This window comes from Conger conger, chromosome 18 (assembly GCF_963514075.1).
Source record: "Conger conger chromosome 18, fConCon1.1, whole genome shotgun sequence".
Lineage (NCBI taxonomy): Eukaryota > Metazoa > Chordata > Actinopteri > Anguilliformes > Congridae > Conger > Conger conger.
In genome coordinates, this window is record NC_083777.1 from 16,659,125 (window position 1) to 16,678,824 (window position 19,700).

A 19,700-nucleotide genomic window follows, 5' to 3' on the forward strand; every position below is an offset into this window, starting at 1 on the left:
CTGACAAACACCGATACACACATAGACATGTACACGTATGCGTGCGTTAACGTATTCACACGCACGCACACACTCCACCGTCACACTGACTCGATTTCCTACTCTTCTACAGCCTGTACAGTCCCTGATATTATGTTTTCAGATTTTCTATGAAAAATAAATAAATACTAAATAAAAAGCAGAAGCAGAAGCCAGCTTGCAGAACCCGACTCTTCCATGACGGAGGCCAAATAAAGACAGTCCAGAGTGCAGCTCTTTAAGGAGGATCTGCGCTTTGTCCGAGTCTCTCCTCCCGGGCAAAGGCCGCTGTGCAGCCCAAGCTCTTCAGCTCCAGATAACGGTGATCCAGCTGAATAGCTGCTGAAAGCTCCATCTATACCCTCTCGCCCCGAGCATTTCAGAGACGCATCAAAGAAGCTCTCATCCACCTCCACGCACAAACACACACACACACACACAGACATCACACACACACGTACACATGCACACATACACACACACACACACACACACATCACACAGACGCACACGCACACATATCACACACACAACACACACGCACATCACACACACAGATCACATACACACACACACACACAGACATCACACACACGCATGCACACATACACACACACACACATCACACAGACACACAGACGCACACGCACACATATCACACACACACACCACACACACACACATCACACACACACAGCTCACACACACACACACCTGCACATCACATCACACACACACACACACACACACACACCCCCGCACATCAAACACACATACGGATATGACACACACACACATACCAAGACCATGCACATGAACATTTACACAAATGCACGCACACACACACACACAAACACACACAGGACAATAGGCTGGAAGGCGCAGCGTTTCAGGTTTGATGCAGTGGCACAGCAATGGCTAGTGGTGGGAGGTAATATCATGGAGGGAATTGAAAAAAAGAATCCTGGATATATTTTCACACACGAAAGTCAAACAATGCACTACGGGGCTTACAAAGACATGAAGAATCCTGAAAAATATACCATGTAAAAATGTAATAAAAGAAGCTTCTTTTTCCACTCTCTCATTCTTTCACTTGTCCCTTTTCCCTTTTCTTTGTGAGAGGCTTTGGGTAAGGTAAATCACTGAAAATGACTGATTTCTGAGCAATCAATTCTACAGGGAGTTTGAGTCATAAAACCAACCACGATCATGGATGTGCGTGCGTGTGTGTGTGTGTGTGTGTGTGTGCGTGTGTGAGTGTGTGTGTGTGTGCGTGTGTGTGCATGGGGTGTGTGTGCGTGCGTGCGTGCGTGCGCGTGCGTACGTGCGTGCGTGCGTGCTTGCATGTGCGTGTGCGTGTGTGTGTGTGTGTTGGAGTAGCCAGGGTGGGAGAGTGGAGAGGAAGAGGGAAAGGTGGTGGGGGGAAGGAAGGGGGATCCTGAGAGACAGGCGCCTGAAAATATTCCGGAGAGTTCTGTCAGGAGCATTCCCCACACTGATCCTGCCATGTTCCACAGTGTGGCTGATCGCTCCAATGGAAGCTTCATCGGAGAACTGGAGGGAGCACATACTTTGATTCCAAAAATATCCCACAATACCAAACTGTTTTTCATCCATTTTGGAAAGTATCATACAAAACTCAACTTGAAAGCGATTGAGAGGAATAATTGCTCAACTTATTTCTAACTACCGAAACTAATTCTACAGTATTCAGTTGTGTTGTCATTCCAATGCAAATGATCAGCAAAGATCTTCAGTGAGTAAGTGAGGTAAAGTGAGGCAAATGCTGAAATATATTTTTAAACACTGTGAAGAAAATTATCCCACAGCTGCTTGTGGCATTTTGAGAAATATGTTTTTACTCACTTTCTCTAAATAAGCCAGGTCAGGGGCTCAGTCAGCAAAAGGAGCCCACAGCAGCTAAAGGTGAATCCACGGCCCTATTGGTACAGGTTTGAGTCTTAGCAAATAACAGTCTTCAACAACAGGACAATTAGCCCCACCCTACCTGCTGGCGGGTATTTTGATTGGGCTATCCGGTTAATGCACCAGACGCTAACAGGCTAGCAGTTGCCCTCAGTGGATGATTGACATTGCTGTACACATTAATGTTCTGTGTAATCTACTGCACCTCAACTTCATCACCGATGTGCTCCACATCCTGTCTCCAGCCAGTCTGTAAAGAGTGAAGAGCTGTGCACCAACTCAAGTACTTCCTCAGACTGGAAGCAAAATTTTGACTGTGCAGAGAAAAATGCACCGAGCTTGTGAACACATACCCGTAAAAAAATTCCCCTGCCTCATAAAACTCTCTGTAAACTATCACCGCGTCCACTTTAACTAAAGTGAACAGATTCTCTCTTCCTGCTGGAAGTAAGGGGTATCCCCTATGCTGCTTAATGCGAGGAGAATCGCAGCAGGCTAATTGATCATTTTCAGGTACAACTGGGGGTTCTGCCTGTAATGGACCAGGAGGTTGGGGTGTGGGGGTCTCTCTCTCTCCGCGCAATAGGGACCCCCACTGACGCTGACACGGCCTGTGTGTTGGGATGCTGTTCGTTACCTTGCCAACCGCACAACTCTCTCCCTCTGTCCCCTAGCATTCTGCTCTCAGTGTTACCAAGGAGACCAGAGAACATTAGCATTCAGAGGTGAGTACCAGGCATGAGAGAATGTAAGAGAGAGGAAAAAGATAAAAAAATATAGCATTTTGTTTCTTATTTCTCTTGCCCTGCAAGCCCCCATCTTCTTCCAATGAAGTGTTTGGATTATTTGTTCTTTCTTTTACTTTGCCATCGTGAGGGAAAATTCAATTAAATCAAAAACAGAGTTTAACCAGTTTAGCCCATTTATAAAGATCGCCAATAAGCTGATATGGATCAGCCCTGTGCTAATAAGAAGTGAAAACGTAAAAATACAGGAAAAGCTGTAGCCTGGGATTTGATGTGCTGAGGGTGGAGGTGGTAGTTTTTTAAAAGGCAAGTGAGCATCGGTATTAAGAATCTGTTTTCCCATCTGTAAAGCTACAATCCACACTCTTTCAACAAAATGAGTAAACACACTCAGTGGGAAGCCATAAAAGGTAAACTGTATTATGCAGTATTTTTTGCATAAAGCAATTAACTTGTGTAGGTATTTATTTCTGAGGTTGTACTTTTCACAATTAGACTGACACACACACACACACACACACACACAGACACACAGACACACACACTTTCTCACATGACAGCACAGAAAAATATGTGTGTATACAGCTTCAGTCTCACTTGGCAAGTGGCTCTGCTACTGCAATGTAAATTAGAAAAGGTTTCTTACCCATGAATTCAATGCCCAGGTGATCTGCTGCTCCAGCAACCAAAGGATAGAGGCAGGAGCCATACAGGATGGAAGGGGAGAGGGGGAGAGGGAGAGGGAGAGGGAGAGGGAGGGAGGGAGGGAGGGAGGGAGGGAGAGAGAGAGAGAGAGAGAGAGAGAGAGAATACAGTAATTAAACACAATTCAGATAAACAGCTTCTCTTGGTGGTTATGTCATTGGTAATATATCACATGACTAGGACACATCAGTGACATTATGACCAGGAATCAGCTGATGGGGGGTTTCAGTAACTCAGACTACAGTATGTATTGCATGTCTCTCCTCAGATGGTTTCTCCTAGTGGCAAAACTGGTGCTCACAGAAAACTACTGTTATTAAGAGGCTGGCCCTCCCCCTAACCTTTGCGGCAAACAGTCACTAGCCAGAGATTTAGCCGCAGCGAGCTTTTCATGGGAACAGGCTGCACATCGGTGACCTGAGAAATGCATGATCTGCTCCTTCCAAACTGGGGATAATTTAATATAAATAGCACTTGGTGATATGTTTTCAAATTGATGCAGGATTTACTTAAATTTTATTCCATGTTTGCATTCACAGAACATTCTGGAGCAGAACAACAGGATAGCACCAACGGACCGCTACCGAAACCAAACACCGCACTGAGCAGCCTAATGCACATATTGAAATTGTATTATTCAGCTTCTATATTTGACGACATAGCATTGACTACATCTTAATCAGGGGTGGCAACAGAAAATATAATCACTAATTATATGGATCTTGAATTGGGAATCAAGGAAATCTTGTTGCAGGCATCTAAACAAGCCAAAGGGAGCATTGGCAAGCAGCTACAGATGCTTCTAATTACACAGTTATCTTCCAGGTAAGGCTTGTTTTTGGAGTGTGCCACTCAGTCTGTCATGCTAGGACACGGGAATGAAAAGAGTTGTTTATTTCCTGAAGTTTTATGGAAGAGGATTTCACTGCTGGGCTTCCTGTTAAGTGCCCCAGAGAAACATACACATATCTCATACACCCCTTTCCCATGTCTGGATGAGTTCCTTCCGTCTACCGATCTTCATCGGGGCCTGATAGCATTGTTTATCTGGGGAAATGGCCGTTTATGTGATAAAATGGCTGATTTAAACCCACCAGGGCACAAGGCTTCCGTCTTTTTAAAGGTTTTCGAGCAAAACCGAGCTGGGAAAAGACTACAGCACTGTGAGTAAACGGCCATGACCGCGGAGAGCAGCTGACAGGGCTGTATGGAGCGCTCACATGAAAACATTTCACATGATGTTTCTTTGGAGAAGGCATTACGAACACGTAAGACTCCCCTTAGCAACGGCCGCACACTTCCGCTGTGCTTGTTTGCTCTGCTCTCCACCTGATCCGGGGCTAATTGATTTGTGCTACGGAGCGCTGGCAAGTCATGAGCATAATGATTTAATCTGCTTTTCTGGAGTAATGTCAAGATATCCTTTTCGGGCAGGCAGTTCGGAGAGGAAACGGACCACCTGACCACTCTTTTCACAGCTGAAACAGTGTCACAACGGGAGATAAATAGACTAACAAATGAAGTGATGGATGTGAGAAGTGAAACTGTGTGTGTGGGTCATTGAGTCCCTTGACTGATGTTTTATCTCCCTTGCTCCATTGGACCAAGTGGTTATAAATGCTTATAGAGCATACATAAGGCATATGCCACACTCTCTGCAAGGACATAGGATGCATGGCATGGATGAATTAGCCTGATAAGATGTATCCATCCATTTCCCATAAACACTTCAACTGCCAGTTACTTAGCATTTTCGCCTGTATAATAAAAAGATATCTTTGACTATAGGGTCCAAATGTAGATCTTTTGCTTATTGCATCGTAAACACAACCGTCAACAGCACTGCCGCTTCTTGCCTGAGCCCAGTACAGAAATAAAACAGACTGAGGCCACAACTGATAAAACAAACCTGGGGAGCCTGACAAGGATGTCCAATCTAAATGACAGATTTCATCCCTTTCATCCGAGTCGCACCCAATCTATCTTACACTTTGTCTCCCTTCTCTCTTACTCTCTCTCTCTTTCCCTCCTCCCTCCCTCTCTGGTGCACTCTTTCCCTCCTCCCACTCCCTCATACCTCTTTCTCCCTTCCTCCCTCTCCCTCCCTGTCTCTCCCCCCTCCCTCACTCTCTCCCTCTCTCTCCCCCCTCCCTCCCTCTCTCTCCCCCCTCCCTCCCTCTCTCTCCCCCCCTCTCTCTCCCTCACTCTCCCCCCCTCCCTCACTCTCTCCCTCCTCTCCTCCCTCTCCCCCCCACTCTCTCTCCCTCTCTCCCTCCTCTCTCTCCCTCTCCCCCTCCTCTCTCTCCCTCTCCCTCCCTCTCTCCTTCTCTCCCTCTCTCCCACCTCTCTCTCCCTCTCCCCCTCCTCTCTCTCTCTCTCCCTCCCTCTCTCCTTCTCTCCCTCTCTCCCTCCTCTCTCTCCCTCCTCTCTCTCCCTCTCCCCCTCCTCTCTCTCCCTCTCCCTCCCTCTCTCCTTCCTCTCTCTCCCTCTCCCCCTCCTCTCTCTCCCTCTCCCTCCCTCTCTCCTTCTCTCCCTCTCTCCCTCCTCTCTCTCCCTCTCCCCCTCCTCTCTCTCCCTCTCCCTCCCTCTCTCCTTCTCTCCCTCTCTCCTCAGTCACAGCAGTTGTTGGGGAGCAGCCATGTCCTTCAGTGTGCTAATGCCCGGAGGCAGGCCTGTCCTTGGCAGTCTCCCTCCATTTCCCTCCTGTTGTGTCTGGAGAGGTTGTCATGGAGACCAGGTGCGTAGGAGAGACAACACACACCTTGTCCTGTCACACGCTCTGACTCCCACCCCCACTCCCCGGCGAGCAGAATTTCTCAAAATAAAGAAACGGGCGGCGGGGAAGGACATCTCTGCAGCCAGGCTCCTCAGGTATTTATGGGCCGGCTGCTGTGTCAAACCGAGACCCGCGTGGAGTTTATTTATGGGACATTTGAGAGACCACAGAGGCTAATCAGCAGCAACACACTCCAACACAATCAATGGCATCCCTCACACACTCCCACACGCTCACTAATCACCACTCCCCCACACACACACCCTTACTCACCGATATCCATCACACTATCCGACAGAGCCACACCCTCTCGCCACACGCTAGCGGCACCATCTCGCATATTCAGGCACGGCATCTTTTAAATACGCTCTAGGTATACGCACTCGATAATTACGAACATCGCTCTTACACGCTAGATCTGCAGTTAGGCAGTCATCGCTGAAACCCACTCACACTCTTTCCCCAGCAGCGAAGCACTCTCACACAACATCGCACTTTGTCACCTTCTCAAATTCTGTTATGACAGTTAAGCATACAAAATTGAACTGACTGTACAGAATTTTAATTCATAAACTTTAATTGTATTGTTCTTATCTCTGGCACATATGGAGAGTGTGACGGGGCTGGACTGGAACTGCTTATATCAAACACCAGTCCGTCAGGGGCCACCGATCAGAACCGCCACCCCGAAATCCTGCGGATTTCTATGAAGGCCCGTGGGACTCTCTGTATTCCGCAGCGAGTGTGTGTACGTGCTGTATGCGCACGGCGTGTTACAGACGTCTCATTGCTCATCACGTCCGACACACCCTCCCATAGCTCTCTGTCAGTTCCACCAAGGCCTGACTACAGTAATTACATCCCACACACACACAGACGCACACACACGCGCGTGCACACACACACGCGTGCGCACACGAGAACACACAGGCGTTAAAGCTCCACCATCTCCAGCGGTGTTCAGTCGTCTGGCTTCCACAGTATCTGTTATTTTTACTCGAAATTTTAAGCACGTTCTCCAGTTTGATTAAATCATAATATAGAGTACTTGGCTTACTAGACTGAATCAGTACAGTTAGGGTTGAGTCAGGGAGTCACTCAGGGTTGAGTCAGGGAGTCACTCAGGGCTGAGTCAGGGAGTCACTCAGGGCTGAGTCAGGGAGTCACTCAGGGCTGAGTCAGGGAGTCACTCAGGGCTGAGTCAGTGAGACACACAGGGTCAGAGCAGGTTTCTGCAGAGTCTGTTTAGCAGGTGGTGGCGCCGTGCCTGGTCTGACTATTATGTGGATCCATCGCGCACACTCAGCATGGGCTGCTTTTGGGCTGTAAAGCACAAACTACCAGTTACGGAAACTCCATGTTTATTTAAGGATTTTGTGCCCAAGCCTCAATGCATCTCTGATGTGCATTTGTCTGACAGAACCATTTTCCCACTCAAAGCTACGCTTTCATTGACAGCCTTTGATCTGTAATAGCAGTGGACTCAGCATGGCCAGCAGACAGGGCTCTGTCCTGTTTTCCGAGTGCTGAAGGTATTTCTGTGTCACAGCAGGCCTGCTGACATGGGCAAGTGTGCCTCAGATGTAGAAGGCAGCGCATCCCACCATTCAGACAGAAGGCAGAGGGCTTGCCTTTTACATTCAGACTGCTGCATTCTGGATGAGTTGGAGGGGTCTGATGGCGGATGCTGAGAGGCCAGCCAAGAAGGAATTGCAGTAGTCCAGGCGGGACAGAACCATCGCTTGGACCAGGAGCTGGGTCGAGTAGGGGGTGAGAAAGGGGCGGATTCTTCGTATGTTGTATAGGAAGAACCTGCAAGACCGGGTCACCGCCGCAATGTTCTCGGAAAGGGACAGTGTAAAATGTAAAACCATCTTGTGAGATAACAACAGGAACAGAAATTAAGTTATTAAAAAACCTCTGCGACAAAACCCCTCTTATTTATTTAGTTTTATGTTTTGGTCCACCGGCACAGGCCCCAGCACTAGAAGGATGGCGAGCAAAATATCCAGTCAACAGAGCATAGCAAATGGCCAATTAACAGGGCAGAATCTGATGAGGTCATCTCATAACGAAAAGAACACCATCTGTTAACAATAACAATGTCATATTAGGTGGTTTGATGTACCAACTCTATGGGGAAGAAATAAGAGCAGGTCTTAATGTCATTGTAAAAATAAGTTGTACACTATGATGCAGGTGTACACATTCTTCTGATTATTCTCCTTCAAAACACATTTCAGCAGGATCAGGACATGCATAAAGGCTTTATATCAGTTATTTTATCTAATAACTGGGAAACATGAAAAAGAGGTCATACATCCGCACACAAAGCGCAGTGAACATTCTGAGAACCACGGCCACATTCATTATATGCTCACTGACAAATGCAGTAACTTCAATCACAACCACAATCACAAACACACGTACACCAACTGCATGTGACGCACAACCACCATCACATGCCTACGCATAAAAACATACCTACAATCGCATAGACACGTAAACGCACGCACGTCTAGGACTCTCCAAACTTCTGAACATTCTTCTGAATCTAAACTGCAGTCTGGAGGTGATACTTTAGAGCCATATCTGGCTGTTTGATTCCGGACCCAGAATCCCAGCACGCCTGTGGAGGGGACTGGACGTGTGATTCAGACTCGGTGTGTACCTTTGCCCTGCCCTTTCCAAAACAGCAATTTAAAAGGCCTCAGTGGCTCCTCAGCGCTGGCTGCTCTGTTACCTCTGAGGGTCTCTCTCTGATGATGTCATCTTTCTCTCTTTTCTTTCCCCTGCTCTGGGTGGGGAGGTAGAGAGATGAAAGCCGTATCTCAGTTTAGGCACGGCGCCAGCTTCTTGTCTGTTTGTTGCCATATTTGTATTTTTTTATTTTAAAATGCAGAGAACGCTGCGTTTCGTCTGTCTGCAGAACACAGCGTGAAATCTCACCAAGGTCACCCAAGGTCAAAGGCACCCACAGTGCCCAGAAAATAGCAAACTTGGAGAATGTGTTTGTTCTCACCAACCAATGATTTATAATTTAATTCTCAAGACCAGCACACGGTCGAATCACGAGCGCTCTCCAAACCAACCTTCAATGCTCTCCCAACATAGTTATTAAGTCCCACCAGAAAACAAGAGTGAGCCTCCGCTCAAGCAGGGAAATTCAATACAGTCCCTCCTTGTTTGGCTGTGCGAACTGGGGATTTGCAATAAACCTTCACAGTTTCCCTATCAAAGAAAAATATTTCCCTTCCCATTTCCCTTTCAATGTTTCAAATATATATTGACTGTTCCACACAGCTCTGATTTAAAAATACCCAAGAATAATCACAGCCCAATGAAACCAGATTCAAAATCTTCTAAGCTCCCAGATCCCCTAAACGCAGGTGTTATTAAGATGTACAGCTCTTATTAAACACGGACTTTGCTCTTTTGTGTCTCTGTACCCACAGATGTCGTGTAAAGGCCAGTAAATTTCGAAGTGAGCAAGTTACGGCAGAAGTGGTGTGGTGGAGCTATAGAGGGGTGTGTGCATAAATCACCCAGTCCCAGTGCAGTAAACCACACTGGGCTGGAAATTTATATGAATATCAACTTCTGGCTTAGCAGCTAGAGTAATGGAAAAAGCTGATGGATGTGGGGAGTGTGATGGGGAAGGGAAGGGCTCTCCGGGAGGCTGACCCCAGACCACGGACGTCCCCCACGGAAGTTCAAACCTCCACATCCCGGCCGCAAGGGGGAAAGGAAGAATTAATAAATAAATATGTTCTAGGAAAATGGATTGCCCCTCATAAACACTTCTGTCCAAAAACCAGCTATGTGTATGCTATAACCTCATAAAGCATCCGTTTTCCTTTGGGAGGAATGCATAAATATCAGCATATCCCATTCTGGAAGGTTCCAGCTGGTGCATTCAGGCGGCTTTGGAACACGCATCTATGAAATATGAAATAAAAATCCGGTGTTGTAACTGTCAGATGAACAACAGCTCAAAATGGCGGCCTACTTCTTTTTCTTGTGCCAGTTTTTGAGTGTCGTCGGTGGGAATGCTTACTTTTCTCTGCTCCGTGTGTGTGTGTGTGTGTGTTTGTGTGTGTAGGAACATCACAAACAGCTGGGCCCATGATAGGTTAGTTAAACTACAATGATTGGCAAGGACAACCAGTGATAGGTTCACAACACTTCAATTATTAGAACCTTCATTTAAAGCCATGGCACGGTGGCCTTCACCCACTTTGGCCAAATTGCTGTCAACTCTTTGGTGAGGTTGTTTGAGCAGGATTTTTGACTGCTGCACAAACACTCTCAGAAAACCATTTTGCAGGTGTTCTCGGTAAATGGTAGGTTTCAAAACGTGAGTTGGTTATTCCACTGATTCCTTTCACACATCCAACAATATACAGAAGAAAACTACAGCTTTGCAAAAGCACTAATTTATACTTGCAAAAAAGTCACAAAGTGGTAAGGGTAGGGAAGTGGCATTGGAATATGATTTTCTGTTTGAGCATGTGTGTTGATGGGCATGAGGGGGGAGGGGGAGGGGGAGGGGGTAGACGTGGCACTGAGCACTATTCAGAACAGGCCCGCTGTGTACAGAATGCTTACACATAGCAGAACCACCATTAAAAAGAGTGCTTTCATTGCACAAAAAAAGCAAGACTGTCTTAGCAACTGCCTCGGTAGCAATGAATAGGACCAGGGTGCCAGCGGGATTTGTATTTGTCTCCTGACAGTTCATCACTTCCCATGATAATGAAGGGAGTTATACAGTGCACCCAATGTGAACGTATTCGCTGTTTTTCCTTCAGTGCTTCCTACAGACGAGTTCCTCCATTGAACACAATTATAAAACACATTTTCAAAATGTCTTGTTTTGTAGCCAAGTTATTTTGTGGAATAACTTCTCTTCAGAATTTTCAGTTCACTTTAGGGCAGAGCAGAATCTGACAGTACATTTGGATTGCACATTTCATTTTAATGTAACCTTTAACCAGGAAAGTCTCACAATATCAGACTATGATATATGATAAAATATGATGCAAGCTGAACAATGCAGTTTACACAACAACACAATATAGAGTAAAGGCAAGGTAAAAATTAAATGTATAAAATGCAAAGTGGGAAATTCTCAGAAACACTTGGCAGGTTTTTAAGTTCACTGGGAAAAAAAACAGTTCATTGAGTTTCCTGTAATTTGCTTGCTAACCAAGGTATATAATGATAAAAAATTAAAATACAGCCCCCCTTCTCAGGACTAGTCCACGCTGTGGCAAATGCAATGAAAGATTGTGAATAAAGGCTGCAATGTTGAATAATTTGAATAAAGAGAAACAGAATGGGGGATTTTGTGAACAAAGATAAGTCAATGCTTTCATCTCCAGGAAGGTAATGAGATCCAATTTACCAGAGTATAACTCGTAACGATGGGTAAGGTTCCTTGCAATTATAATGAACCTTAATTCTCCGAGGTAAACCGTATCTAAGGTTGTAAGTGCAGATGCTAATGTCTACACATGTGTACTGATAATATAACCATTGTCCAAAATAAAATAATGAAGCTTGAACACACTTTTCTAGCAGGAAGCAAAAATAAATAAATAAAACAAACACTGCTTATTTCAAAAGACAAATCCTATCTTTATTTTTTTCAAGATTTTCTTCCAACTAAACTCAAGACACAAGCTGTTACGTGTTCGGAAACTTGGCAAAGGTTTTACTTTTTAATACTGGAAAAAAGACATTCAGCATCAATATAAGAGAATGTCATTTTCTTTATTTCTTAAAAAGCAAATTATTGACATTTAAAAGCCAAATCGAAAATTGGGGGCACTAGTATAAATAATGCATTTAAGTGGTATTTAGAAGTATCCACATTATCGACATTATGAAAAATATGACTTACTGTACACACAGGTTAAAATAACTGGTTCCACTAAATATTCAATGAATCTGACCTAATACCCTCCCGACTTCTACAATGAGATATCAGTGAGTTCTGAGGCTTAAACTAGTTATGAAAGGCAAACAAACAAAAAAGAAAACAGTGAAGGTCATTGGACGGGTTATCTCGGCTCTAATAAAACAAGGAGATCTACAGTGTGAAGTGTAAAGCAAGTCAAACAGTCTCTGCTCTTCAATGTGTGTAGATGATTTAAAGATATAAAAGCAGAACTGCCTTGGCCACAGAGGAAAGAAAATAAGGTGGGAATAGATATCTTTTATTTGGCTTTCCGCTGGAGTAGGGGCTGGCAGACCTGGCTTCTCCGAACACATCCGCGGCTTTAATGATCCGTTGCGGGGAAGAGTGGTCCAGAGCGGGCGGTAACAATACCCGCAGAAAAATCTGCATATATCTTATATATCCCTCATTACACGCTAAGTGACGAGATCCATATCTCATTGTAAATGACCCATCCAACTCATTACTACAGGCTTGTATAAATATTTTACAAGCGTGAACAAGGAGAATCACAAAGGCTAATGGCAGAGGAATGGATGGATCGATACTAGCTTCTTTTGCACAACACACACACGTAGGTGCACACGCATTCACTCTCTCTGTCACTCTCTCTCTCACACGCACAGTCATGTGCATGCATAACACACGTATGCATGCAAGCACAGACATACACACCCAAAGGCACACACATGCAGGCATGCACAGGCACGTACACACGTATGCATGCAGAGAGACAGACGGACACACACAGACACGCACATGCATGCATACAGTACACAGGGAATGTAAACTGGTTTAGTGGCTTCAATCCATGAAAACCTGCCGAAAAGCCAGTTGTCTATCAGCAGGACGGCAAACTAACCAGCCTGGATATGAATATTTTATGTCAACGCTTTACCAGTTAAACTTGTGGAAGATCAGATGAGATTACTGGCTAACATAGCAAAGCGCAGGAAATGATGAGGCATCAGAAGCATATGCAATTCATTTGCTTTGCTCCGCTATAAAATCGATCAGCCGTGGAATTGCTAAGGAAGCCATGTGATGTTCATTAACGTGCAAAGTGACATGCACTGTAAATATGAATATACTGTTGGTGTGCATGCACACATAAACCAGTACAGTATATCACATACGTATATACATATATATAAGTAACATTAAATACCTCAATTTATGAAATAAAGCATTTACATTTTACAGGTACATTTTAGCTATTGCACTACCAATATGTTTCTGGCATAATGAACAGCCTGAAACCTGGTGCTTTAGCTGGATAATAATGTAATCACAGACCTTAAAGGTATTCAATCTTTGATTGCAAATTGCAAGCTTCATTGTTATCAGAAATTTTCTTCAGTCTCCTCTGAACCTGCCATTGTGTCATTATCTGTCCTCATTGGTTGCCCTAGACTTTTGCTGTAAGATCTGAATAACTGAAATAAATGACCAGTTTTTGCACTCAGTGTAAATATTACCCATAGCCCTGTAATTAGTGTGGAGTGTAGAGCAGCTGAATAGGGGCCAGGGTTAAGGCCCCAAGGTTAGAATCTCTCCTCCAACAAAGTGGCATGGTACAGAGGGTGAGGATTCTGTATTTCCCCGTTTAGATTCTGTGAGGCTCTGTGTTCCTCTGTGAGGCTCTGTGTTCCTCTGTGAGGGCTCAGTGTTCCTCTGTGAGGCTCAGCGTTCCTCTGTGAGGCTCTGTGTTCGTCTGTGAGGGCTCAGTGTTCCTCTGTGAGGCTCTGTGTTCCTCTGTGAGGCTCAGGGTTCCTCTGTGAGGGCTCAGTGTTCCTCTGTGAGGCTCAGCGTTCCTCTGTGAGGCTCTGTGTTCCTCTGTGAGGCTCAGTGTTCCTCTGTGAGGGCTGTGTTCCTCTGTGTTCCTCTGTGAGGCTCAGTGTTCCTCTGTGTTCCTCTGTGTTCCTCTGTGAGGCTCTGTGTTCCTCTGTGAGGCTCTGTGTTCCTCTGTGAGGCTCTGTGTTCCTCTGTGAGGCTCTGTGAGGCTCTGTGTTCCTCTGTGAGGCTCTGTGTTCCTCTGTGAGGGCTCAGTGTTCCTCTGTGAGGCTCAGCGTTCCTCTGTGAGGCTCTGTGTTCGTCTGTGAGGGCTCAGTGTTCCTCTGTGAGGCTCTGTGTTCCTTTGGGAGGCTCAGGGTTCCTCTGTGAGGGCTCAGTGTTCCTCTGTGAGGCTCAGCGTTCCTCTGTGAGGCTCTGTGTTCCTCTGTGAGGCTCTGTGTTCCTCTGTGAGGGCTGTGTTCCTCTGTGTTCCTCTGTGAGGCTCAGTGTTCCTCTGTGTTCCTCTGTGAGGCTCTGTGTTCCTCTGTGAGGCTCTGTGTTCCTCTGTGAGGCTCTGTGTTCCTCTGTGAGGCTCTGTGTTCCTCTGTGAGGCTCAGTGTTCCTCTGTGAGGCTCTGTGAGGCTCTGTGTTCCTCTGTGAGGCTCAGTGTTCTTCTGTGTGGGCTCAGTGTTCCTCTGTGAGGCTCTGTGTTCCTCTGTGAGGCTCAGTGTTCCTCTGTGAGGCTCTGTGAGGCTCTGTGTTCCTCTGTGAGGCTCAGTGTTCTTCTGTGTGGGCTCGATATTTCTCTGTGAGGGAAATATTGTGACTCATTTCAGGTCTCCAGACACACCACAATATCACCTTGCCCTGAGAAAGGTAGAATCTGAGCCTCCCAGCCTTCATGGCACTTTTTAATCGCAGCAGCAGTTACTGAGGCTTTGCTTTATAATGTGCTGGGTTTAAATGCCCCTTTTAAAGAGAACCATTCCTGCCAGCAAGTTGTGTTTTTTCAGGGTACTTTTTTAATGGGCAACAACAAGGTTAAACAAGGTTACACATAAAAATACCCCAGGGTGGTTTTGAGAAGGCTGGCAGATTATGCTAAGAGTGGAGTAGATGTGCAAATAAATTAAAGGTTAAAATGGGTCTTGCTTGTTGTAATAAAATGGGTCTTGCTTGTTGTAATAATATGCGTTTCGCTTGCTGAAGCCAGAAGGCCCACGAAACAAACAAGTACTGAAAGTGGTTGCAATACAGGCCTGGCAGAGCATCACCATGGAAGATGCCCAACGTCTGGAGTCTACGGGTTGCAGACCTCAGGCCATCATGAATGCAAGGGATTTGCAAACAATGCTAAACATGATGATTCTATTTAACATATAAAATGTTAATATTATGTATTATAATATGTTATTTTGTCCAGTTACACTTGGTCCTCAAATATGGAGGTACTAGGTATGAAAAGGGATAAATTCCTACACGGATCATCCACAATGGATATTAATACCCAACAATTAAAGCTCACAGTTTACACTTGAACCTCATATTCATTGTTTCATTAGAAAATGGGGTGCGAGGCCTAATGCAGCTGGTTCACTTTTATATGTAAAAGTTTGGGCTGGGTATCCAAAAGCACCTGGGTCACCTTTATGAAAGTGTGGGGTGGGCATCCTAAAGCACCCGGTTCACCTTTATAAAAGTGTGGGCTGGCTATCTGAAAGCACCTGGTTCACCATTATAAAAGTGTGGGGTGGGTATCCTAAAGCAACTAGTTTGCCGTTATACGTAGCTGGAATAAAGGTGAGTGCATTTGTCTTGAGTTAAGCTATTCCCCTTGTGTGTGTGTGTGTGTGTGTGTGAATGTGTGTGTGTGTGTGTGTGTGTGTATGTGTGTGTGTGTATATATGTGTGTGTGTGTGTGTATGTGTGTATGTGTGTGTGTGTATGTGTGTGTGTGTGTGTGTGTGTGTGTGTGTGTGTGCGTGTGTGTGTGTGTGTGTGTGTGTGTGCGTGTGTGTATGTGTGTGCGTATGTGTGCGTGCGTGCGTGTGCGTGGTTATGTGAATAAACACCTGGACGTGTTCCGCGAACGTTCTGTGAACAGAAACACGCAGATCCAGGTTATCAGACAGCCCAATGTGCACAAGCCATCTGCGGCGCATGCATTTCATCATATCAAAGACAACCTGTCCAACAGATTAAGGGGTGGCCTTCTCAAAAGGGACGACGGTCACGCGCCTCCCCGGCTCTTTCTTCCAGCTTAACGGTTCAGACCCCCCTCTGCTCCAGCCAGACATGTGGGCGCGACACTCCAAGGATAACAGGAGCTGGGTGACAGCCATGTCAGGAGTGTGTGATGAAGTAATATCTGGGCCAACATCAGAGGAGGCCACGGCAGGCTTACGCAGCTGAACAACCAGGGCTGTTGAACAGGCAGGGACTGCAGAGGAAATGCAGTAGGCCAGTGTCATGTTTCACTGATGTTCAGGGACATACATCCAATGAGGAAAAGCGCTGAAGGCTTTTATCCTCGCTCTCTAAGCGAAGATACAAATGCTAAATATCACAGAGGTCAACAGTTTAGGGCCTTATCCAAACTACTTATAGATCTATTAATCCTTCCGTTGTACTTTCTTTAACTCGACAAAATGGACTTAGATAAGAAAAGTGAAAAAACCTTTATTTTTTTGGGAAAAATAAGCTACCCTTGTTGCTGCCAATGAGAAAGCCGTCTGATCCAACGGGCAGACTGCAGTGCTGTGCTTTACTGGCAGTTTATTCTCCCACTGTGTGCACAAGGTGACTGCCGAAATCTAAGGCAGAGGAACGGAAACCCAGACAAGGCAGACGGAGACGAGGGAGGGGGGGAAATGTACACTTCAAACCGGCCGTCGAAAGAGCCAGAGACCCCCGCTGATCCGACTGGAGAGCTTCTGTTGCTTTCACAACGTGAAGAACCGGGAGAAAAACACAAACGACTTCAGCTGCAGCCAAATAACACTTTTTTATTTATTTCATGAATTATGTTATCCACTACATTAGAGAGCCATTGTCTTAAGAAATAGTCATCAATCCGAACTTAAAGGTTAAAAAGTTATTTGGATTGTGATTATATGAATAAGGCCGTGTGTACAGTGAGTATGATTAAGAACATGAATACAATTATTACACTGACGGCAGGAATTGCAAATTAAGGTCATGACTGTGATTATGATTATGACAAAGATAATTACTGTGATTGCTATTGTGATTATGATAACTGTTGAAACCGTTTTTTTATTAACGCAAAACCCAGAAATAACAACTCGCCGCCATATTGTTGACAGGAAGCAGAGCGACTGGGGTAGGCCTATAGCCAAGGAATCTATACGGCTAGTAGAGATGTTAACAATGTGCTATCAAACGCAAGGTATGAGGATAAGATGACTTTAATTGGAGGCTTGGACCAATGCACAATCAGGAAAACTCATTTTAGCCAAGATAGCACAGGATTGCCTTCTATAATTTCCATGGATATCTGTAACTATCTTGTCACAGCATATCAGCAAACCAAGAGTTGAAAGCAAACATGTCACTTGAATCATATGATTCTATCAGTGGTGTGTTAGCGAACCACACTCTCCTGGTCTCATTGTGTGAGTAGCTTTATTCCGTGTTAAAAAAATTCTAAATAAATAAAAAACATTTGATCACAAAAACGTTGTGGGCTAGGGGTATATTAACCTTTTCACCAATAAGCTAGAAAGCATTTAACATTATTAAAAAAGGATGTACAGTATATGTGGTATTGTTGTTTCAAAATATCATAAATATAAGTCCAGTAAAGTACTAACCACTATGGTGTCTACACCACTCTATAACAAACTCAAAGTCACCACTGTGGATAGATGGCCACAGGTTTATTTGATCTGAAAAAAAAAACAAATATTAAAAAAATAGCTATTTAATGTTTTTATCTTAAAACTACGGTAAATCCTCACATTGATCTAAAAGCAGAGATAAAAACGTAACCTTCATTGAACAGGTAATACAGTACATCACTAAAAAGCATTTGAAGTTGGCATTAATCGTGGATTCATAATAATCCCAAGCCTGTTGCACAGAGAAGCATCTTCGCTTTCTTCTTCACAATAGGCCTCTGGCAGCAATATGTGAATGTGTGTTCGTGAGCGTACGCATGCGTGTATACTTTGGTGTTCATACCGATGGCCTTGTAAGTCTCAGAGTGACTGACATTCACTTAGAAATGAATCAGCTCCAAGCTAGATCAACTAGGAGCAGATAGAGAGAGACAGGCAGACAGATAGGCAGGCACACACACGCACGCGCACACACACACACGCACGCGCGCGCGCGCGCGCGCGCGCACGCACGCACGCACGCACGCACGCACGCACGCACGCACGCACGCACGCACGCACGCACACCACTAGTAGTGGGATATTCTGTTATTTGCAGCATACCTGCATGAAATATGAACTTGCTCATCTGTAAGTTTGTATAACTTGTGCACTTCCCTACCTGGGATTCAGACCAGGTTTACATTAGACTCAGTTGACATTACATTTCAGGTTCACAGCTCAGTTTCATACCCACTAGGTCATTTTATTGCTCACATTTCTATTAGCATTTTCTTGAAGTAGGTCACCGAAAAAGCTACTTTTATATTTATTTTTTATGAATTATAACCCTCATTTTTTATTTATAAATGCAGCCCACAACTTGGAATCCTTAAGAAGGAATCCTCGCACGATGAAGTTGGTCTGCGAGCAGGAGAGGAAACTGACACACTTACTTGGATCAGAAAGGATGGAGTCAGTCTTGGGAAGAAACTGGTCACATCGCACCCCCTGGTACCCCTCCTTACACCTTAGAGAGAGAGAGAGAGAGAGAGAGACAGAGAGGGTCAGCACACCAGCGTAGGAAACAAACCAGGACCAATGGCGATACACAGTGAGGAGTTACAGACTGTGGAGTGGAGATGTCATCCCCAACCGCCCCCACATAGACCCTCACCATGATGGTTTCCACAGAGCCAACCACAGCACTGCCTGTATGATCAACAGTCGGAAAAGAAAACTCAGGGGTAGGGGAGAGAAAGAACACAAGTGTTGTCTTGGACAGAACTGTTCTCCTCCATCTTGGACAGAACTGTTCTCCTCCATCTTGAACAGAACTGTTCTCCTCCATCTTGGACAGAACTGTCAGACACGAGTGCGATTTGAAAGTGTGAGGAAGAGTGGCAGGTGAGCGACGGCCCCCGAGACTGGCGCAGCCCCCCGCACCGAATACCCAATGTGAAGAAACGTCTCCCTCCGCCACACCCCTATCAGCATCTGGAGTCAGAGAACATCACACGTGAAATATTCAGAGAGAACGCACTCCCTTTCTCCCCCCCGGTGGCTGCAAAGCTCTTAGCGCTAATCCCTGTCTGGAAGCGTTAAATCAAAAAGGAGACGGCGCTCATAAAAAGCGTCTCCGGCAGCACACATGATGCATGCGTGTGAACTTTACGTGTCCGGCGTGTGAAACATGGCCGGCGCACGCCTTGATAAAAGGCCTGGCCGAGACCCACGCTGACAAAACATCACACCGCGTTACCGCGTCTCAAGGACCGGCGCTTGTTCCAGAAGAGAGGTGTCTGTTCACACTCCATTTTTAATCGTCAGGGAGGGAGCGAATCTACATACTTCACACTGGAGCTCAGCTCCTGCTGTCATGGAGGTAAAAGCCACCTAATGGGGTCGCCAAATCCTCGCTTGACCTGAAACGCTTCAAATGTGCTCATGAC

At 45.4% G+C, this 19,700-nt stretch overlaps 1 protein-coding gene across 1 annotated transcript in view; it reads right to left on the reverse strand.

Annotated features, from left to right (window-relative positions):
* Nucleotides 1–19,700, reverse strand: part of LOC133118707 (pro-neuregulin-3, membrane-bound isoform-like) — a 229,506-nt gene that overhangs the window by 22,007 nt on the left and 187,799 nt on the right. Inside the window, exons 3-4 of the mRNA XM_061228865.1 lie at nucleotides 18,705–18,778; nucleotides 3,340–3,366 (exon numbers count right to left, since the gene is read on the reverse strand). Of these exons, the coding sequence (XP_061084849.1) occupies nucleotides 3,340–3,366; nucleotides 18,705–18,778 (101 nt within the window). The remainder of the gene's footprint in view (nucleotides 1–3,339; nucleotides 3,367–18,704; nucleotides 18,779–19,700) is intronic.